Here is a 20,808-nt window from a genome sequence, read left to right as displayed (position 1 = left end):
TTAGAAATAAAAAATAAAAAATAAATGATTGTCGGTGAGATCTCAATTTACTTGTTTTCTTCCCTAACACGTTGTTTTAGAGATTGAGAAATAAAATAAAATTAGGGTTAAGTAATGAATTTCTACCCGGGATTCAATTACAAATTTAATTTTTATAATTTTAGTGGAGTCTTTGTTGGATGATGAAAGTCCCGCGACTAATTTAGGGGATGATCATGAGTTTATAATTAAAGAATACTATCTCCATTGGTATGAGACTTTTTGGGAAGTGCAAAGTAAAATTACGAGAGTTTATGTTCAAAGTAGACAATATCATACCATTGTGGAGAGTCGTGATCGTCTAACATTGTATTAGAGTCATGCTAATAGATTGGTAAATCCTCAAATGTCGAAAAAAAGACTCGAAAGAAAACGAGTCGAGCCTCCTTGAAGGATTAGTAAAAAATGACTAAGACTCCAAATGAAAAAGGAGTCGAGCATCGATTAAGGGGATGCGTAGTTTATTCGAGGGGAGGTATTGGATGATGAAAGTCACACATCAGCTAATTTAGGGACTTATCATGGGTTTATAATCAAATAATACTATCTCGATTGGTACGAGGCCTTTTAGGGAACCCAAAGCAAACCCATGAAAGTTTACAGTCTCGAGTGTATAATAAATAGTATTAGAAATTATTTTTAAAAATCATAAGAATGAACGTTTTAATATGTAACAATTTAGTCTATAAATATCGTAACAATTTAATCATTATCATAAAAAATATATATTATTAAAATTAAAATTTAATAAGATATTTTATTGACCAATTATTTTCATAAATTACAAAATTAATACTTTTTTGATATGAAATTTATAATAATATAACTAAATTATTAAAGTTCAAATTTTAGGGTACACTAAATTATTATTGGAGAGAAATAAAACTATACTTACTATATATTGGAAAGGACAAATATAATAAATGGAAGAGACGCATACGTGGCTGCCGACACAACGGTTACGAAATAAAAACCAGTAGATTTTGATATGTCACGTCACTGAATGTGACACGTGTACAACACTCCCGATATCCTTCTCCGCGTTTCTTTTACTCTAGATTACGGTTGTCGGCCTGATTGGACTGTCCCCCACTGGGCCCCACCTCCCCCCATCATACTCCCACGTCAGCACCTTCCTTTAATTAAAACGTCCACGTGTACATGGCCTTCCCTTCATATACCCTTCCAGAAAAATCTTATAGCCACGTCAGTACTCTTTAATTTATTAATTTAAAACGAAATTAAATAACTATAATTTATTATTGTTGTTATTATTTATAATACTAATTAACCCAAACCTAGGAAAGTTGCACTAATTAATTATTAGTTATAAATTTTTATTTATTTATTTAAATAAAAGTCACAAATCTTTTCATAAATTTAACTTTTTTTTAATAAATGAATATTTATTAATTATAAAGTTATATATTTAGCATATAATATCCTTCCTTCATAAGCTAAGTAGAATATGATTCTATATAATATGCTTTCTTTTTTAAATGTCTTGAAAATATATTCTTTTTAAAAAAAAGTAATTGTGCAAAATATATATGTTACTTTGACGAAAACGCCCTATTATTAGCTGCATACTTCAAGATTCGTTATATTTGTAACGAGCGTTGCAATAAGGCAGGTATTTCAGCTTTTAAGGTTAGTGGTATCATTTTGGGTCATGGCGGAAAAAATCTAATAGTATTGTTGGAAATATTTCTCGAGCAAATGAATAAGACATCAGTTACTATTTAAAGGTCGGTGGTAGATGGTACGTCCACTACGCGGAAAAATGGAAGATGATATTGAATTGAGCACTTACTTTTTAGTCAGCAATAATAATATTGTGAGAAAAAAAGGACCAAAAAAAAAAAAGTTGACTGAATTAATTGTATTTTTGTATGGTAGCTCAAGTCTTTTCACTCTCATTCAATTTGGCAACCACTTGCCCAATTTAAGAAGTGTTGTAATAATGACGTTATATTATAAAATTTAGACCCATATAACCGAAGAACTCGACCAATTTAAACTACTCATGGTTAGGTTTTTTTTATATGGGTTGACATTTTTTTGGTCGGGTCAACTTAACTATCATGAAAATAGCGTTACAATCCAACCCAAATTTTAAAATTATTAAGAATATTTAATGTTTGTAACTGATGTTAATGATGCGCTGTAACTAGTAAATGTTTGATATTTAAACTTAATGAAAGTTTAGTTATTAGTGTAACATTATTATAGATAAGTATGAAACCTCGACAACCCAATCTGAAAATAGAAAGTTGGATTGGGTTGTAAATTATTTTAGAAGAATAATGATTAAATAAAAAGAAAATGAAGGAAAAAACAAGAAATAAAATAAATTTCAAACCATATAATAAAATGAGTGGGAATTATACAAACACAAGGAAATGAAAGGGGGAAAATAGAAGAACAATATTAATATTGGAGAAATTTCTCTCAATTTTATTCACAAAACTCTAATTATTAAAAATGAGATTTATCTTCGTTCTTCTTCTTAACTGAAATTCATAAGAGATCCTATATTGATGATCATGCTTAACACAATTGTAATGGAACCCAACAAAATTACTGATGGAGTTGAAGCTATGGCGGACGATCGTGGTGTTGATGGTGTTGTGTCGTTTGCAGAGCCTCTTGGTGATGGTGCTTCTCCGGAGGAAGACGACGACGGAGATAATGGTGGAGACGGCGGGGAATTTATGGGAGCATCGCTGGACTCAGGTGGGAGTAGACCAATTGGCCCTTCGGTCGACGGCGATAATGCTGGGGATATAATCGGAGAGGATGAAGTCGGTGAAAATGCCGGTACCGGAGCTGTTGTGGGCGTGATGGCGTCGGCTGGAGATGGCGAAGTGGAGGGGGAATTTGATCCTGATGATGGTGATCCTGCCGGAGATGAGCCGGGGGTGGCGGCGCCGCCGGGGAGCGGTGATCCGGACGGAGAGGTTGCTCCGGGTATTGTGGAAGTGGGAGAACCGGCCGGGACTGGTGATGTTGTCGGTGTTTCAGAACCGGAAGGAGACGGCGAAATGTGTGACCCTGACGGAGAGCTTGCTCCAGGGTAAGGTGAAGTGGGAGAACCGGTGGACCCAGATGGAGACGGCGAAGTGGGTGTTCCTGTCGTCGGAGATTGCGCTCCCGGACTTGATGAAGGAGATCCGGCCGGGGTTGGTGTGGTCACTGGAGTTCCGGACCCAGATGGAGAAGGTGAAGTGGGCGTTCCCGGCAACGGAGAAGTGGGGGAACCGGCCGGCACTGGCGTGGTCACCGGAGTTTCAGACCCAGACGGAGACGGCGAACTGGGTGTTCCCGATGGTGGAGATGGCAAAATAGGTGTCCCAGACGACGGAGACGGCGAGCTAGGTGTCCCCGACGGCGGAGAACCCGAAGGAGATTTAGCTCCAGGATACGGCGAACCTGGAGAATGAGAACCTGATGGTACCGGAGCATGAGACCCAGAAGGAGACGGCGAACTGGGTGTTCCCGATGGCGGAGATGGCAAAATAGGCGTCCCAGACGACGGAGACGGCGGAGAACCAGAAGGAGATTTTGCCCCACCGGGAGAATGAGACCCTGATGGCGCCGGAGAATGAGACCCAGATGGAGAAGGTGAAGTGGGTGTCCCCGACGGTGGAGACGGCGAAATGGGTGTCGCCGATGGTGGAGAGCCAGAAGGCGATTTGGCTCCAGGAGAACCAGACGGCGGAGAGGGAGAAACTCCTGGCGGCTTAGCTTCCGGAGGAGAAGGCAAACCCGGAGGCGAGTAGGACGGCGCCGCTCCAGAAGGTGGTGGGGCTCCCACCGTAGACGGCGGAGGAGGGCGCTGAGCCAACACAACCACCATCAATTTCTGGCCCTTCTCACAGCTCCCCTGCTTGCCACTAACAAAATAAAAAGGCCCAGAACGATCAAACTTGAACTCCGAATTCCCATCCTCCAATTTCATAATCGGATTCTTCAAATCACACTTTTCATAACCCTCTTTACTCACCACCAACACAGAATCCGACCCTTTCGCATACTTAAACACTGCCAAACACAGATCAAACACCCAATTTAAAATCAACAAAAAACAGAGCAAAACTCTGAACCAAACCAAAAACAGAGCAAACCCCTGAAATCAACCAAAAACAGAGCAAAGCAGAGCAAAACAGAGCAAAACAGATTGATCAGAGAAAGGCTAAACTCACCAAGAACATCATTGACCTGAAACCTGTTTCTATGAGACCAATTTTCGTAGCTCTCAGAAGGGTTGAGAACCCACCCATCCTTTCCTCCGGCGTAGAACGTATAAGCATGAGAAACAGAGAGAAAACAGGGGAAGAGAATACAGAAACAGAGGAGAGACGCCATAGGCAATGGAGAGAGAAACGGTTTAAGAGAGAGAGAAGGGGTTGAAGGTAGAGAGATGAAGGACTGGAGAGATAAATAGAAGGCGGAAATGGTGACCGTTGCAGGGTGGGGAAATGTGGATAAAGCGCGTAGGCGAAAATGGTTAAGAAGGCACGGCAGTGAGTGGAACGATATGTCGAGAATGGAAGAGAGTGTAACGACGTGTCGGTAAATGAAGGGAAAATGGTGACCATACACGTGGCTGCATCCTACAACAGCTCAGGGTTTTGAATTCAGAATTAATTTTGGATTTTACTTATTTCTGACGCCGTTTGTACCACCTGGTTTTTGTTTTATTTTCCTACCGCTCTTGACAGGGGATTTAATTTTCTCCATATTTTCACATAATTATTCAATTTTAAATTTTTTGAATTATTAAATTTTTAGTTGGGAAAATTTCAAATATTTTTAATTTGACCCAAAATTAATTCAATTTTATATAAATTATTATTTTTAATTATAATTTGAGAAATCATCTCCCAAACATAAAATTAAAATATTCTTCCACTTTTAAAAAATACCCTTACCATTAATTTTATATAAAAATCGTTAATATTTTGTTTTAAAAAAATATTAATTATTTTATAAATATAAACCGTATAATGATTTTTTTAAATAATACTAATAAAGGGATTTTTAAACTTTTAAAAATAGTTAAAGAAAGTGTGTTAATTAAATTTTGTAAAGTTCGAAAATATTTTTTAAATGCTATTAAAAGTTAAAAGGATATTTTTTAAATAAATGGTAAAATATAAATAAAATTTGAAAATACAAAAATAAAAAATAAAACAAAAACCAAAATAGTATTTTAATCTATTAATTTTTAGGTATTTTTAAAAGGTATTTTTTTTTTTAATTTAGTATAATAGTTTTATCCACGTGAATTTTATCAATTATTTATCGGTATTTTATAATAATCTAAAAATATTGATTCGTTATTTACGTCGGTGACACTTATAAACATGTGAAAACATTGTCATATCAATAACAACCTAAAAAATCTCATAATTGTTTAGTAATATCTGAATAATAAAAAAATTATGTCAAATTAATATCTAGAATTAATAATATTATTATCATTTTTTAGTTCAAGCAAGAGATTATTATTTATTTTAAAAATAATTGTCCTTAATTATTTTTAGAATTGAGTTATAATTAAAATCATTAAACAAAATTAGAAAAGGCCATAAAGGAATCTCTTTAACCAAATATTTGGTTTAATTAATGTTAATTTCACTATGAACATAAAGTTAGATTTATTAAAATTAATAAATTATTGATCGTTTTCTTTAATATTTTTTGAAGTTTATCGTAGAATCATTAAACATTAGCTCGGGTTGTTTTTCCAAAAGCCCTCGTAGCAATGGTGATAGTGTTCCTCTGATCTTCATCGTAATTAGTCAATGTGGGACTACACCTCTCAATAATTCTCGGCCGTTAATTTTTAAAATTTTAAACTATATTATGAACATAATAGATATATAATTGGAGATTCGAGAACCCTTTTAAATACAAACTTAAAAAATTTAGGAACTTATAACTCGACCTTTAAAATTAGAAGGTTTAATACGTCGGAGTGTTACTCTTTCGGAAAGACTTTGCATGGATGATAGCAACATGTCAATGGAAGAGACAAAGAAAGTGGGGATTCATCTTTATTGATGTGGCTAAACAAGGAGTAAAATATCGTCATGCCATGTCTATTCATTCTTGTGTTATGTGAGAACTCCAATGTCGATATTAGGAGCTTGAAATCTCTCGAGATCAGGATCTTGATAAGTTGGGCCACCTCTAAACTCTTTGTTTTTGTTCGAGAAGCGAGAATGGAGAAGATTTTTTTATTCCCGTCCCCGCTTCTTGTTTTAGCAAAATCAATTGTGGCAAGAATTCTCTGTGGATAATTCTCGGAGATCGAGTTTTTTCCATTTTAATGTCAACTTCGAATAATTTTTAATTTCCATTTTATAATATAATTTACATTAAAAAAATAAAATATTCTAATAAATCTAATAATATGAGTTCAAATTTCAATATTACCGTCAAAAATATTTTTATATATAATAAGTTAATTTTATATCTTAGTTTTAATATATTTATATTTATATATAAAAAGTGAGGTGAGACGAGGTGGAAATTTTGGTCAGGTTAGAGACAAAATATAATCTTCATTCTCGACTCTATTTAGCTAGCAGTGACTTGATTCGTTCTCTCTAACGTTGGATTAAAACTTTTATCATATTATTTAAATTTAAATCAAACTATACGCTAAATCAAGTTCTGCTTTAGGTGAAGGAAGTATGACTGCTTTACCAGACATAATCGGAAGATGTTTGTTTGAGCGTATATTCCTACTAACGTAATGGACAAATATTCTTATCTGTTGATTCTATTCAATGTTGGAATCAGACCTGCTATTAATGTGGGTATTTCCATATTTATAGGATCTGCCGCTCAAATTAAAGCCATGAAACGAATAGCTGACAAATCAAATTAGAATTGGCTCTAGGAGCAGCCATTAGCTTCTGATCTCATACAAAATCTCCAATCAAACCCGTTTGAAAAATATAAAAATAAAAATAAAATATTTATAAAATTAAGTGGGAGGGCTATTTTTATTTATTTAAAATTAAATTAAATGGCTATTTTTTAATTGATTATTGATAAATTCAAGATGTGAATGAAATTTCAAAACCATAATCCCATGACCTAAGTAGTTACATTATAACCTAATGAAATTATTTAGGAGTGGTTACAAATCATAATTACATAATGTTTTATTATTTTTTTATGGTCAAAGCATTTAATGTCAACTAAAATATTGGCTCTTTTTAACTTTGCTTCTCACTTTTTATTTTTAATAATTATTGGAAATCATCATTTGTAAATAATTAAATAACAATAATTTAGATTTTATTATTTATACTATTTTTGTCTTATATATATATATATATATATATATATATATGTTTTAATTATTAAATAACAATAATTAAATAACAATAATTTAGATTTTATTATTTATTTCCAAAACGCCTCATACCAATATTGAGAATATTCCTTATAATCAATCCCTAAATTAGCCAATGTGGGACTTTCATTATCCAACACCTCCCCTCGAACAAAGTGCACCTCCCCTTAATCGAGGCTCGACTCCTTTGGAGTCTTAGTCATTTCTTTTGGAGTCCTTTGTTTGATATTTGAAGAATTACCAATCTATTGGCACGACTAAGTTTAGGATATGGCTCTAATACCATGTTAGACGAACACACTCTCCACAATGGTATGATATTGTCCACTTTGAGCGTAAGCTCTCATGGCTTTACTCTGGGCTTCCCCAAAATGCCTCGGACCAATAGAGTGACCAATAGAGTTAGTATTTCTCGCTTATAAACCCATGATCATTCCTAAATTAACCGATGTGGGGACTTTCATCATCCAACAAATCAAACTCGGGTCTAGAAAAATATTTTAAAATTGAACTCTCGAATATATTTTTGGATTCCGTCGTCACTTCACGACATTAAATAAACGAAAGAATGCAACCAAGAATGAGAACAAATGGGTATTTCAAAGAGCTTACATGAAGAGAGGCAAATCAGATGGCTACAACATGAAAGTCGTCTTTAATAATGGGAATGAAGAAAACGCACCATACTCTAATGAAGCGCATGAGCATGAACATGATCATGACCATCAACATGTGCATGGACATGAGCATGAACATGACCATGAGCGTCAACATGAGCATGAGCATCAACATGAACACGAGCATGGGTATTATCATGTTCATGATGATGTGGGTGAGCTGATAGAGGGTGGAACTCAGCTGAACAAAGAGTAAGGCAATAACCAGACGTTAAACCAGCCAATGACTTTGTGCAACCTTGGATGCATTGAGAGACCGCACCTCCGGCAGGGGCAGTCGCCTCCGCTGCCATTGGAAGCAAGACAACGATGCTAAGAGCAACCATCATCGTGACGACGATCAGAACCCTTCTCGGTGTTGATATAGTTGAGTTCATGATCGTCGTCGTTGCTCTCTCTTGTTTCTTTCTTGGCTCCGCCCTTGGTTGGTTTATATAGGTTGAAGAGAAGGGGTGGCTGTTTCAGGTCGTTGGCCATGAGCCGGAGAGAGCTTGTGTGGTGCAGGCAGCAAGGGCAGATTAGCCCAAGAATTTGAACTCTAAATTTAGAATGTTGGAAGTGAAATAAAATTTGGTTGGTTGGCCTTAAAATGGGAATGTTTTATCTTATTATCCAACTTAATTGGTTAAAACATTATAATCTAATACAAGTATAGGGTTGCTATAAAGGTCTGAGTGCACCCCGTACACGACTCTCCACATCCAACACCTCCCCTTTGAGCATAGGGTTGCTATATAAAGGTCTGAGTGCACCCCGTATACAAGTATAGGGTTGCTATATTATCCACTTTGAGCATAAGCTCTCATGTCTTTGCTTTGGGGATGTCTTTGCTTTGGGGTTCATGTGGGACTTCCATCATCCAACACCTCCCCTCGAACAAAGTGCGCCTTCCTTTTCTTTAGGAGTTCTTTGTTCGATATTTGAGGATTTACCAATCTATTGGCACGACTAAGTTTTAGGGCATGACTCTGATACCATATTAGACAAACACGACTCTCCACAACACACTTCCATCATCCAACACTCTTTAGGCGTGCACCCGATATCGTACTCTTTAGGCGTGCACCCGTGCAGATATTGTACTCTTTACGCTTTATCTTTCAAGCTTCCTCTCAAAGTTTTTAAAAGGCAGGGAGGTTTTGAGAGAGGTTTTCAAGACCCTTTATAAATAATATTTTGTTCTCTTCCTCATATCTCATTGTAAAATTTTCTTACTTTTTTACGTAGTTGTTCTTACACAACATGACATACTTATTGGTCAGGCCGAGAATTCAAACCTCAAATTCAATGAAACGAAATTTCAAAATTGAGCATCAAAATCGAAAAAGTTTTAAACTTTAAAGAAAAAAATCCAAATAAGGACATTTTATCATAGAATTCTATTGTATCAACGAACCCTTGTTTAATTTCTATTGAAGCATGTCTGGGAGGGAGCATAGGGCAAACGACTCGAAGCCGACTTGTAACAACCCAAGCCCACCGCTAGTAAATATTGTCCGCTTTGACCCATTACGCATTATCACAAGTTTCACGGTTTTAAAATGCGTCTACTAGAGAGAGGTTTCACACCCTTATGAGGAATGCTTCGTTCCCCTCTCCAACTAACGTGGGATCTCATACGACTCACAGGAAAAGGACTGGTGCTCGAGCTCGAGGCAAGGGAAATGGGGAACGGAATTATATTAAATAAACCTAAAATAAGAACTTTATAATCCAAAATACCACTAATTAATCAAAATCCAGCTCATACATTTCTAGGATTCAAAATTGAGTTTATTCTCATCATAGTTATTGCAGCTAAAAATCTCAACTAAGAATCAAATCAAAGCTGGATTTTGCTTACCTCCATGATCAGACAGCTCAATTCTTGTCCACTTTGAGCGAACTATTAATACCAACAGTGTCAAAGTTTGGCATAACAGGCCACAGATCAAACCAATCCACAACCCCTGCACCACAACACATTATACAACGCTAAGTTTCGATGAACATTTAACGTTTAAATCCTATTTTAGTCTTAGAATTTCCGTGTTCGTTCGAAAAAAAAACGAACCATTTGAATCCTTACCGTGGCATAAAGCTTCATTCTGAATTCCAGAAAGACTGCTGTTGAGATACCAACAAGATAGAATGTAGCTAAGTTTACAACCACAACCATGCGTTGCCAACCACATCCTCTAGCCACCCCTGCAAGTCACGACATGTGAGACGAAAAACCAGATTTGTAAAGGAAGGACGAGAGGGAGAGCGTTCGTGGGAACCTGATAATACGCCTTGGACGGAGTCGGCGAGCACGGAAATGGTGAGAAGGGGTGTCATGGAGGCAAAGGCTTGTATAATTACAGGACTACTACTGAAGAACCCTGCCCAGATGTTATGGCCAAATGCTAGAAGAAGAACGACTGAAAGGCCTAGAAGGAATGAGAGTAGAAGAGTGACAAACATGGCTTGTCTTGCTCTATCAGGGTTGCCTGCCCCCAGCTCATTTGACACCCTTGTGCTGTTCAAGATGGTTGTGTCTTTTGTTATGATATTGGAGGGAGAGGGCATGGAGAAAACAAGGAAGTAAAAGAGGAGAGATTTGTATACCTTGCAGCTGCACTGAGTCCATATGTGATCATGTAGGCAATGGCTTCTGTGTTTACACTTTTCAATGCATCATTCCAAAGGGAGATATCAGTTCATCGTTGTAAATAGATATATAATGCTTTTGACTACTTGAAAAGCACTTTTCAAAAGTGTTGTAATGGGATAATTCAAAGATTTTTCAATGTGCTATAAAAAGAACTCATGAAAGCATTTCTTCCGGACACACTTTGTTGATAGAGATGTGAGATCTCAGCTGGGGAGGAAAACGAAACGTTTTTTAAGGGTGTGAAAACCTCTCCCTAAGAGACGTGTTTTAAAATTTTGAGTGGAAGCCGAGAAAGGAAAGCCCAAAGAGGACAATAACTGCTACCGGTGGGTCTGGGCTGTTACAAATGGTATCAAAGCTATGTTCTAGGCGATGTGCCAGCGAGGAGGTTGATCCCTGAAGGGGGTGGACATGAGACGGTGTGCCAGCAAGGACGCTGGCCTCGAAGAAGGTGAATTGGTGGGTCCCACATCGATTGAAAAAGGGAATGAGGTCCAGCAAGGACACTAGGCCCCAAAGAGGAGTGGATTATGAGATCCCACATCAGTTGAGGAGGAAAACGAAACATTTTTTATAAGAATGTGAAAACCGATCTCTAAGAGATGCATTTTAAAATTTTGAAGGGAAACCAGAAAAAAAAATCTCAAACAGGACAATATCTGCTACCGGTGGGCTTGGGCAGTTACAAATGGGATCAAAGTCAGGTTCTAGGCGATGTGCCAGCGAGGAGGTTGATCCACGAAGGTGGTGGACATGAGACCGTATGCGAGCAAGGACGCTGACCTTGAAGGGGGTGGATTGGTGGGTCCCACAATGATTGGAAAAGGGAATGAGGTCTAACAAGGACACTAGCCCCCAAAGCGGGTGGGGATTATGAGATCCCACATCAGTTGAGGAAGGAAAACGAAACATTCTTTATAAGGGTGTGGAAACTTGTTCCTAAGAAATGCATTTTAAAACTTGAGGTGAATCCCAAAAAAAAGCCCAAAAAAGACAATATTTATCTGCGGTGGGCTTGGGTTGTTACAATAGTATCAAAGCTAAGTTCCAGACATTGTGCCAACAAGGAGGCTGAGCCTCAAAGGGGGTGGACACTAGGCAGTGTGCCAGTAAGGACGCTGGGCTCCGTAAGGGATGGATTGAGGGTCCCACATCGATTGGGGAAGGGAACAAAGTCCAACGAATACACTAGCCCCCAAAGAGGGGAGGATTGTGAGATCCCACGTGTTAGACAACGAAACATTCTTTATAAGGGCGTGGAAAGCTCTCCTAATAGACACGTTCTAAAACCTCGAGGGAAAACCCAAAAATGACAATATCAGGTAGCCAGCTAGCAAGTCTTACAACAAGTCTTACAAGGGAAGAAAGGAACACAGAAGATCCTTACCAAATTGCAATCAAAGAGGTATTTGTTTCAGAGTTTGGAGCCAATCCAGCCAAGAACACAAGAATCTCAAATGCCCAATACTCCAAACTGTTCACATAACCATATATAAAAAGCATCAAATCCCAAACTAAAAAACAAAAGAAAAGTGTCATAGACCTCCAAAATATGCAACAACACACACACCAACAGATTGTAAAAAGCTACACAAAAGGAAACAAAAGTTCAAAAGCACTAACCAAACCATTGCAGCAGATGGCAAAGCAAGTTTCAAATTGAATACTATGTAACTAAAAGCTTCAACAGAGAATCCTTCCCATGTACGCTTATACTTCTCACACTTAAACACATAAATAGCCACAACCAAGAAAGCCACCCACAATGAAATAGAAGCTGCCATAGCAGCTCCTTCCAGCCCCAAACTCGTCCAGTTCACAAAACCATAAGCAACACCAACATGAAGAACCAACGGAATACCAGAAAGCACAGCCAAAAACATAACATCAGATTGAGCCTGAATAAACCTCACACTATTCTGCAAAAACCCATAAGCAAACAGCCCAGGAACCAGAAATTTCATATACCGTGCAGCCGTTTTCGACACGGCGGGATCCTGCTGCAGCAAAATCAAGACCGGCTCTGTGTAGAACCAGAGAAGGGAAATGAAAATCGAGAAGGAGAAAGAGATTATACACGAGGATTGCAGATGAATCCCTAAAAATCGGTACAGTTTCGCCCCAAATCCTTGGCCACAGAGTGTCTCCAATGCGCCACTCAAACCCGTCTATGAATCGGTTCAAACAACTAATTAACAAACGCAAAATGAAATAAACACGAAAACGATTAAATAGCGAAAAGGGGAACAAACCATGAAAGCGAATCCGGTGACGGTGGCCCAGGAATTAGCGAGAGTGGCTCCGGCGAGTTCGAGGTCGCCGAGATGACCGGCGAACATGACGGAAATCAAAGGGATTAAGTAGTAGAAAACATTAGTGAGAATCATGGGAAATGAAATGGAGAACTGTTTGTTGAACTCCTCTTTATCGAACACTTTCTTCCATGAGTCGGAGGCGTTTGCGCCGTCGCCGGCATCGGTAACTTGGAGAAGAGGGTCGTATTCGTTTTCCGGCATTGTGTTGTGGTTCAGAAAGTGGTGAGAGTTGGAATTTACAGCGACGAATCTGCGGTGGCAGTAAGAGAATCAGATGTAAACGTAATGAAATTGGAGGGAAAGAAAGAAAAGAAGAACACGGAACTAATTATGATGACTCCGGTGTAAGCTGTGATAACCCATAAACAAGGGGTCTATGTAGAGTAAGTTTGAACTATTTTTTTTGTTTGTAATGTGGAAGAAGCCACTTTACAACATATATTACACCAAATATATAAATCAAAATAATTCAAATTCGTATTTATCTAAATATACCCGTGAAATTTTAAAAAGTACACTCCTAACCTTGATGAACACAACTCTCCTGATATGATAGAGTAAACTCTCGTGGCTTTGCTCTGTGCTTCTTCAAAATGCCTCGTACCAATGAAGAGAGTATTCATTGATTATAAACCTATGATCATTCCCTCAATTAGGAGACGTGGGACTAATTTAGAGTTTTAAAAGTTTAAAGAAATTCTTTTAAGCCATTTAGTTATAATATCTAAATTTAAATAAAATAGAAAATTAAATTTATATGGATGATGAATAAATTAAAATCAGTTCAGAGGATAGATTATAATTTTATATTAAAATTATTAAAGCATAATTTTCACGGGAATTAATATAATATTTTTGAAATAAATGTTTATATTTCTTCTCGATTTTAATTATGTATTTAATAAATTTATGACACATTTAAATAATTTTAAATTTAATTAACTCATTTATAAAAATTATATTTTTTTCGTTTGTAATGAAGTTATCAAATGATTTATATAACTAAATATATGAAATAAAAAGATATTTATATTTTATAGTAAAAATAAAAGAAATTAGATTTTGTAAATATTTTTATTAATACAAATAGTTTATTTATCACTTCAACTTTCTTTTTCTTTTTTTTTTTTTTTTTGGTCAATTAACGCTTTCTTAAAAGAATTAATTCCTTAAAATTCTCTACTTTACCTAAAAAAAATTCTTAAATTTTAGGAGTTTTAATTATAATTTTAAATTTTTTAAAATTATAAAAAATACATTTTCGGGATGAAAACTATTATTACTTTATTTTTAAAATACTCATAATTTTTTAACAATATTTAAAAATACTCTTACCGGTTAACCCTATATTTTAAAAATATTCATGAAATTTTAAAAATTAAAATAATTTTTATTATCAATAGGCAAGAGGAAACCCGTCTATTATTACTTTTGATTATCTCCAAATTTTTTAATATTATTTTAAAAATATTTTGATAGTAAATGTAATTTTTATTTTTTATTTTTTTATTAAAAAAATAAGTGTATTAATAAAACTTTTGAAAACTTATTTTTAAAACACTCTCCCAATATTTTTTAAACTTTTTTTAATTATTTTTTAGACAAAAATATTAATAGTTTCCATTCAAACGGACTGTATTTTTTATTTGTATTTATTAGATTTTTTAAAAATAATTTTGAATTACAAAATATTTTTATTAATTTAATTTTAAAAAGATAACAATAAACTTATCGATAAAGCTAAAAGCAACTTTAATCCATGTCCATATACTATATATATATATATATATATATATATATATATATATATATATATATATATATATATATATATATTTGGTTAAAAAAGAATAAAATAAAATTTAAATAAATCTTTTGCCTAGTCTTGATATGGGTGCCACAAACATTTTATCTTCTTTTTTTAATTTATTTAAAAATAAATAAAATTATTCACTAACTAATAACTAAATACGAAAATAACTCAATAATAATTAACATAATTTTTCTCTTAAAAAATCAAACATTTAAAATTTTATATTTTAATGATATATTTAAAACATCATTTTAATTCCTTAATTTGATATTTATTTTTATCTCAATTTTATATTATAGAGCTCTTATATAATTAATTTTTAAATATCTAATATTTATATTTTTTACATAATATTTATAATTTATAATTTAAATAGCATTTTTTAGAAAGCGATTTATGGTCACATAATTGTCTAGGTATAACATGCTCTTAATAAATGTGATCCACCTATATCACCTAACCACTTATCACTTATTTAATTACATAATTTTTTTTAAATTATTGTTTTTTATTTACTTTATTTTTAAAAATAAAATTTACCATGCACAAAATAAATTACCAAATAAATTACAAAATAAATTACTTTATTTACTTTATTTTTAAGAATCTCATTTATTCAACGAAATTTGAGTAGAAAAAATGATTCGATGAATATATATATTCTGAACAAACAATCCAACTCAATACCCTTAATTACAAATTTAAAAACAAAATCGAAACTTTAACGAAAAATTATAACATTAAACACGAGAAAAAGTTGTTTCAAACATATCTAAATAATTTTGTTCGAAAAATATTATGACATGAAATGAAGATCCGAGTTGAGAGAGAGATTACATACTGTTTTTGTTCGGGAATTGAAAGGGAAATTTATTGGAGTAGAAAATAATGATTCAAAAACAATGGCATTGTGATGAAGATGAATATCATTCTTTCTTCTCTTCCTGGTCCTTGGGTGGTGCTGGTGCCGGTGCTGGTGGCGCCGCCGTCGCCGCCGCCGCTGCTTCTTCCTTTTTGGGTTCTTTTTTGGTCGGATCTTTAGGCTTTGGGTGGCCTGGCTTGGGCTTCATGAAGCAGAAACAAGAACAGCATGGGCACTGGAACAAGAACTTCATTGCTGATCTCTCTCAATTCTACTTCAAACCCTTTTCTCTCCTTTCTTTTTATCTTCTTGGGAGAGCCACAGGAGAATATTAGATCGCGTCGGGTTAAATTAAAACTTACAACGTCTTAAAGTTAGGGAATAAAGACAGATGTGTTATCCGTTCGAGCTAAATGTCTTATCCGTTCGAGTAAGCTCGTGGTTCTTTATAATATAATTTAACCAAAGTTATTCGATCTTTATGGAAAATATGAGGTGGGCTATGACATAATGCCAACCAAAGCGTGGGACAAGTGATGCATGAGCGTGGGTCGAAGATGTTACTATATGAGGTACCCATCTCATGCATTTGTCAAACAATAAATTTATTTTTGGTTCGATTAGGTTGATTTAGTTAGTTGTTCAGATGATTTATTCCATCCTAAACTTTTTGAGTTGGGTGGGGTTGGGTTGGGTTGAGTGGTTCGAATCATTTATTCAACCATAGGGTTCGTTTGAAGTGTTCGGATCAGTTATAAATTAGATTGGTTCGATTTAACTCAATCTAGTTTAAGAGGAATTCATGAACTAACTCAATTCATAAAAATTTAATTTGTTGGAACCGAGCTCAAATGAGCTCGTAACCTATCCCAATCCAAATCGTACCAATTGAATTGTGTTAATTGTGTTTTTCTAATTATCATTTTCTTTTTTTATTGTCTTATTTTTCTCCAATTTTTAAATCGTAGGTTGCATGATTATATAATATGATAAACAGCCGAAATTCGAACAATCATACAATATCTACTTTATGTATCACGTAATTATTGAGATATTACGTTTAAAACAATAATCATAAAAGAGTCAACTATATCAGCGTAATTATGATGCATAAATTTTTTTTCATATAAGAGAAATCACACTGATCTACTTCACAGACAGATATATAAATATTTGAATTTGTGCAATTATTTTTTGAGAACGATGGTTGAATATCAAAAACTTATCCCGACATATTATTTTGCACCACATTTTTTTGTACAAAGTTGAAGCTACCCATGTGGTTGCACATGAACCAAATTGTAGGTTTCTTGGCCCCATTTTGGTTGCTCCCAACTTCTTAAGTGTAAAACCTGGTTTGTTTATATGAAAAAAATCATTCCGTGAGTTTTGATTTGATTGGATTATTTGGATTAGATTTCATTTAGTTATTTAGATTAGATTTGATTTGGTTATTTGAATTAAATTTAGTTATACCAGATTGAATTTGATATCGGGATTTGGGAATGTTTTGTGTGTCACATTGTATTTCTTCAGTGACATATTGGTGAGAGACTATATAGTGTGATAGTGAGGTATTCACTTGTAACGCTTTGTTTTATTAGTGATTGGTTGCTACCCATGGATGTAGGGGAACTTCTTCTCTCCGAACCATGTAAATATCTTGGTGTCTCTTTGTGTAATTTCGTTCATTGGTGTTGTGAGTACATTTGTTCTGCTTTCATAGCTCAACATTTGCGTGTTATGGCTCGAATTCGTAGTCAATCGATGGGAGCTGTTGATAATAAGTTATAAAAAAAAAAAAAACAAAAAGAATTTCATAGGTTAAAAGAATAGTATCCAAGCTAATCTATACTCTTTGGACTTCTTCAAGTTTAGCAAACTGCACGTATAGCTCTAAATGAAGAGAAATCAATCGAGACCTCTTGTTAGTAGCGAGATAGAGAGCGGATTTGGGTCACGAGGTCTAGAAAGAATCTCCACGTCATCCTATTGCACTTTTTTAATGTATTTGTCAATGAGTCTATAAATCGTTGATTTGAGTGAGTCTTTGTCGAGTATAATTATAGATAAGAATGAATATTTTAATAAATATTTCTACAATTATTAAGATATAGACGTCTTAATCATACTTTTTTTTAGATCTTCTTTACAAAAATAATAATAATTTGATTATTGGAGCAATTATGAAGCTTGATTATTGACTTTGTTACACTTATTGCATTAATAAAGTGAGATCAAAGATACGCCATTAATGGATTAATTCTCACTTTGACTCAATAATTCTACTAATTAATGCAAGACTGACAAGATAATGTATTAAAATCTTCTCAATTTTGGAATTATGGGCTCCTGCAAGAGGCCCAATTAGTGATGGGCTATTAGCTTGGTGGTTAGAAAAAGCCCAATGGGCTATTAGCTTGGTGGTTAGAAAAAGCCCAATGGGCTATTAACTTGGTTGTTAGAAAAAGCCCAATTAATGATGGGCTATTGGATTCTGGTTAGAAAGAGCCCAATTAGTGATGGGCTATTCACTTGGTATTAGAAACAGCCCAATTAGTGATGGGCTATTAGCTCGATGGTTAAGAAGAGCCCAATTAGTGATGGGCTATTAGCTTGGTTGTTAGAAAGAGCCCAATTAGTGATGGGCTATTAGATTGGTTGTTAGAAAGAGCCCAATTAGTGATGGGCTATTAGATTGGTTGTTAGAAAGAGCCCAATCAGTGATAGGCTAGTAGCTTGGTGATTAGAAAGAGCCCAATCAGTGATAGGCTATTAGCTTGATTGTTAGAAAAAGCCCAAGTAGTGATGGGCTATTAGCTTGGAGATTAGAAAGGGCCCAATTAGTGATGGACTACTAGCTTGGTTGTTAGAAAAGGCCCAATTAGTGTTGGGCTATTAGATTGGTGTTTGAAAGAGCCCAATTAGTGATGGGCTATTAGCTTGGTGATTAGAAAGGGCCCAATTAGTGATGATGGGCTATTAGCTTGGTGATTAGAAAGGGCCCAATTAGTGATGGGCTACTAGCTTGGTTGTTAGAAAAGGCCCAATTAGTGTTGGGCTATTAGATTGGTGTTTGAAAGAGCCCAATTAGTGATGGGCTATTAGCTTGGTGATTAGAAAGGGCCCAATTAGTGATGGGCCAAAATCTTGGTGTAGAAAAAGCCCAATTAGTAAAAAAAATTAAAAAAAAGGGTGGGGGGGGGGGGGGGGGGGGAGGAAATAAAGTTGGAATAATTAATGAAGTTTAATTTGTGGGAATCAAAGTGGGAAAATGATTGGGAGGGGATGGGTGGTTGTTTTAGCTATAAACAAAGTTGGTGGAATCTGATACTATGATGTCTTTTGTTGTTGTAAATAGAACAACATTTGTAAAAGACAAACCATTATCTACATTTCAATAACATAATTGCAACTGCTTTTCGGAATTTCATTTTTTAAAAATGCTTATTAGCTTGCATGATCCACAAGTATCTAATCAAGTTGCTGGATTTGAATGGGGATAAAATATGATGAAATAACTCGTATCAATATGTGGAGATAGTTTTCACTCGTAAGAAGCGAATATGAGTATCGTGACTATGTTTGCAGAGATGCAGAGAAATGTTAGGATCATTCGTTGCCGAATTCATTACAAATGGTATTAAAGCGACGTCTCTCCCAGTAAAATATGATTCAAGAATAAATTAAGGCCGAAGCTAGTGGGTAAGTGACACCTATGTAAAGGACGAGTATATAAAAAATAAACAAAGATATAGTTATAAATCTTTAATATAATTAAATTTAATTGAAAATTATTCATTCAAACAAAAATTTAGAATTTTATTGATTTATTTTATTTTAGAATTTATAAAACAGGTAAAAAAAAAAAAAAAAAAATTACGGATCTGTTTGGCTTAGGTTGTGCGGTGGTGCGGTGGTGCGGCTAGAGGGGTTGTGGTGTGATGCGGCGTGGTCGGAGGCAGACAACAATGGTGGGGCTGGCTGGGTGCGTAGAAGACAGGTCGAGGCAGATGGTTTGCTTGTGTGCGGGTTGTCGGTCGTTTGTGGGGCCTTCTTAGGTTCTGGTTCATGCTCTGGAGTCGCAAGCTATCATAGTTGGGCTTGGGTGCTGTGGTGGGGTTAATCCTAGTGCTTGTGGAATCACATTCCCTTGGCGCAATTCTCATCTTAATCGGTGGTGACCCTGATCTCATTTAGGTTTGCTCTACCCAGTTCGGTTCGGTTTTTCAGCTCGTATTGATGGAAGTTTCCATATTGGTTCAAAGGAGAACGAAACATTGTTATAAGGGTGTAGAAACTTTGACAGTGGGTTTGAGAGAAACAAAAAAAGACAATATCGGTTGGCGGTAGGCTTGAACCAAAGGACAGTCTCAGGTAGATAGTTTCTATGGGGCGTAGGCCTCCCCAAAAGGTAACAGAGGCGTTCAAAGGTTTCTTCAGGCCAGACGGAGATTGGCCCTCGAGTGCAAAGCCAAAAGGGAGCTTGACTGCAAGACACACCCGTCGAGCAGGGACGAAAGTCAACCTTAGTGATCCGACGGTGCCAAGTGGTAAGGCCGTCGCTCAACGAATAAAAGTTACTCTAGGGGTAACAGGCTGATCTTCCCCTAGAGTTGTTAGGGGAAAAGGGTTGTTACAGTTGTCTCGTTCGTAGGTTAAAGCATGTCTCAAACCTATTCAGCTCCGGCATATTTGATAGGAAAGAGGACAATATCTGCTAGTAGTGGGTTTTGGTTGTTACAATGTCTGGTTAAGCTTGTCTCAAACCCTACCCAACTTGTTCAACATATTTGATGGGAACAAAATAGTGTTTTACCTGTATAGCACAATTTCTAATTACTCGGGAAACTTAGATATCAAATAGTGGAAGCATAATCAATGTCTCTCGGACAATCGAGATGGAGATCGAGTTCGAATCTTTAGAAACAAATTTGCAATAAGAACAAAGAAAAAGTCTTTCTCAAACTCAACTTTCAAAAGGGGAGGAAGAGATTCTTTTTGTTGCTAAACAAAGAGGACAGAGTTGACAAATTGAAAGAAAAAAGAATTGGAAGAGACAAAAATAAGAAGAAGAAAGGCAAAAAAAAAT

General features: G+C 35.5%; 2 protein-coding genes across 2 annotated transcripts; both read right to left on the bottom strand.

Annotated features, from left to right (window-relative positions):
* Positions 1–2,384: 2,384 nt before the first annotated feature.
* Positions 2,385–4,530, bottom strand: ENODL1 (early nodulin-like protein 1). The gene is made up of 2 exons (XM_023679309.2): positions 4,245–4,530; positions 2,385–4,083 (listed from the first exon to the last, which is right to left on the bottom strand). Exons 1-2 carry the CDS (start codon positions 4,405–4,407, stop codon positions 2,549–2,551), a joined length of 1,698 nt encoding a protein of 565 aa, XP_023535077.2. The 5' UTR covers positions 4,408–4,530; the 3' UTR covers positions 2,385–2,548.
* A 5,248-nt stretch (positions 4,531–9,778) lies between these two features.
* On the bottom strand, positions 9,779–13,422 carry LOC111796619 (protein DETOXIFICATION 19). Its single transcript, XM_087125028.1, has 7 exons — positions 12,979–13,422; positions 12,350–12,894; positions 12,114–12,200; positions 10,681–10,737; positions 10,353–10,591; positions 10,160–10,278; positions 9,779–10,040 (listed from the first exon to the last, which is right to left on the bottom strand). Exons 1-7 carry the CDS (start codon positions 13,240–13,242, stop codon positions 9,909–9,911), a joined length of 1,443 nt encoding a protein of 480 aa, XP_086981154.1. The 5' UTR covers positions 13,243–13,422; the 3' UTR covers positions 9,779–9,908.
* Between the last annotated feature and the right edge of the window lie 7,386 nt (positions 13,423–20,808).

Source organism: Cucurbita pepo, chromosome 6 (assembly GCF_057944985.1).
Source record: "Cucurbita pepo subsp. pepo isolate OVF chromosome 6, ASM5794498v1, whole genome shotgun sequence".
NCBI classification, from domain to species: domain Eukaryota; kingdom Viridiplantae; phylum Streptophyta; class Magnoliopsida; order Cucurbitales; family Cucurbitaceae; genus Cucurbita; species Cucurbita pepo.
The sequence above is the reverse complement of the archived record's forward strand: the minus strand, read 5'-3'. Positions and strand labels throughout refer to the sequence as shown.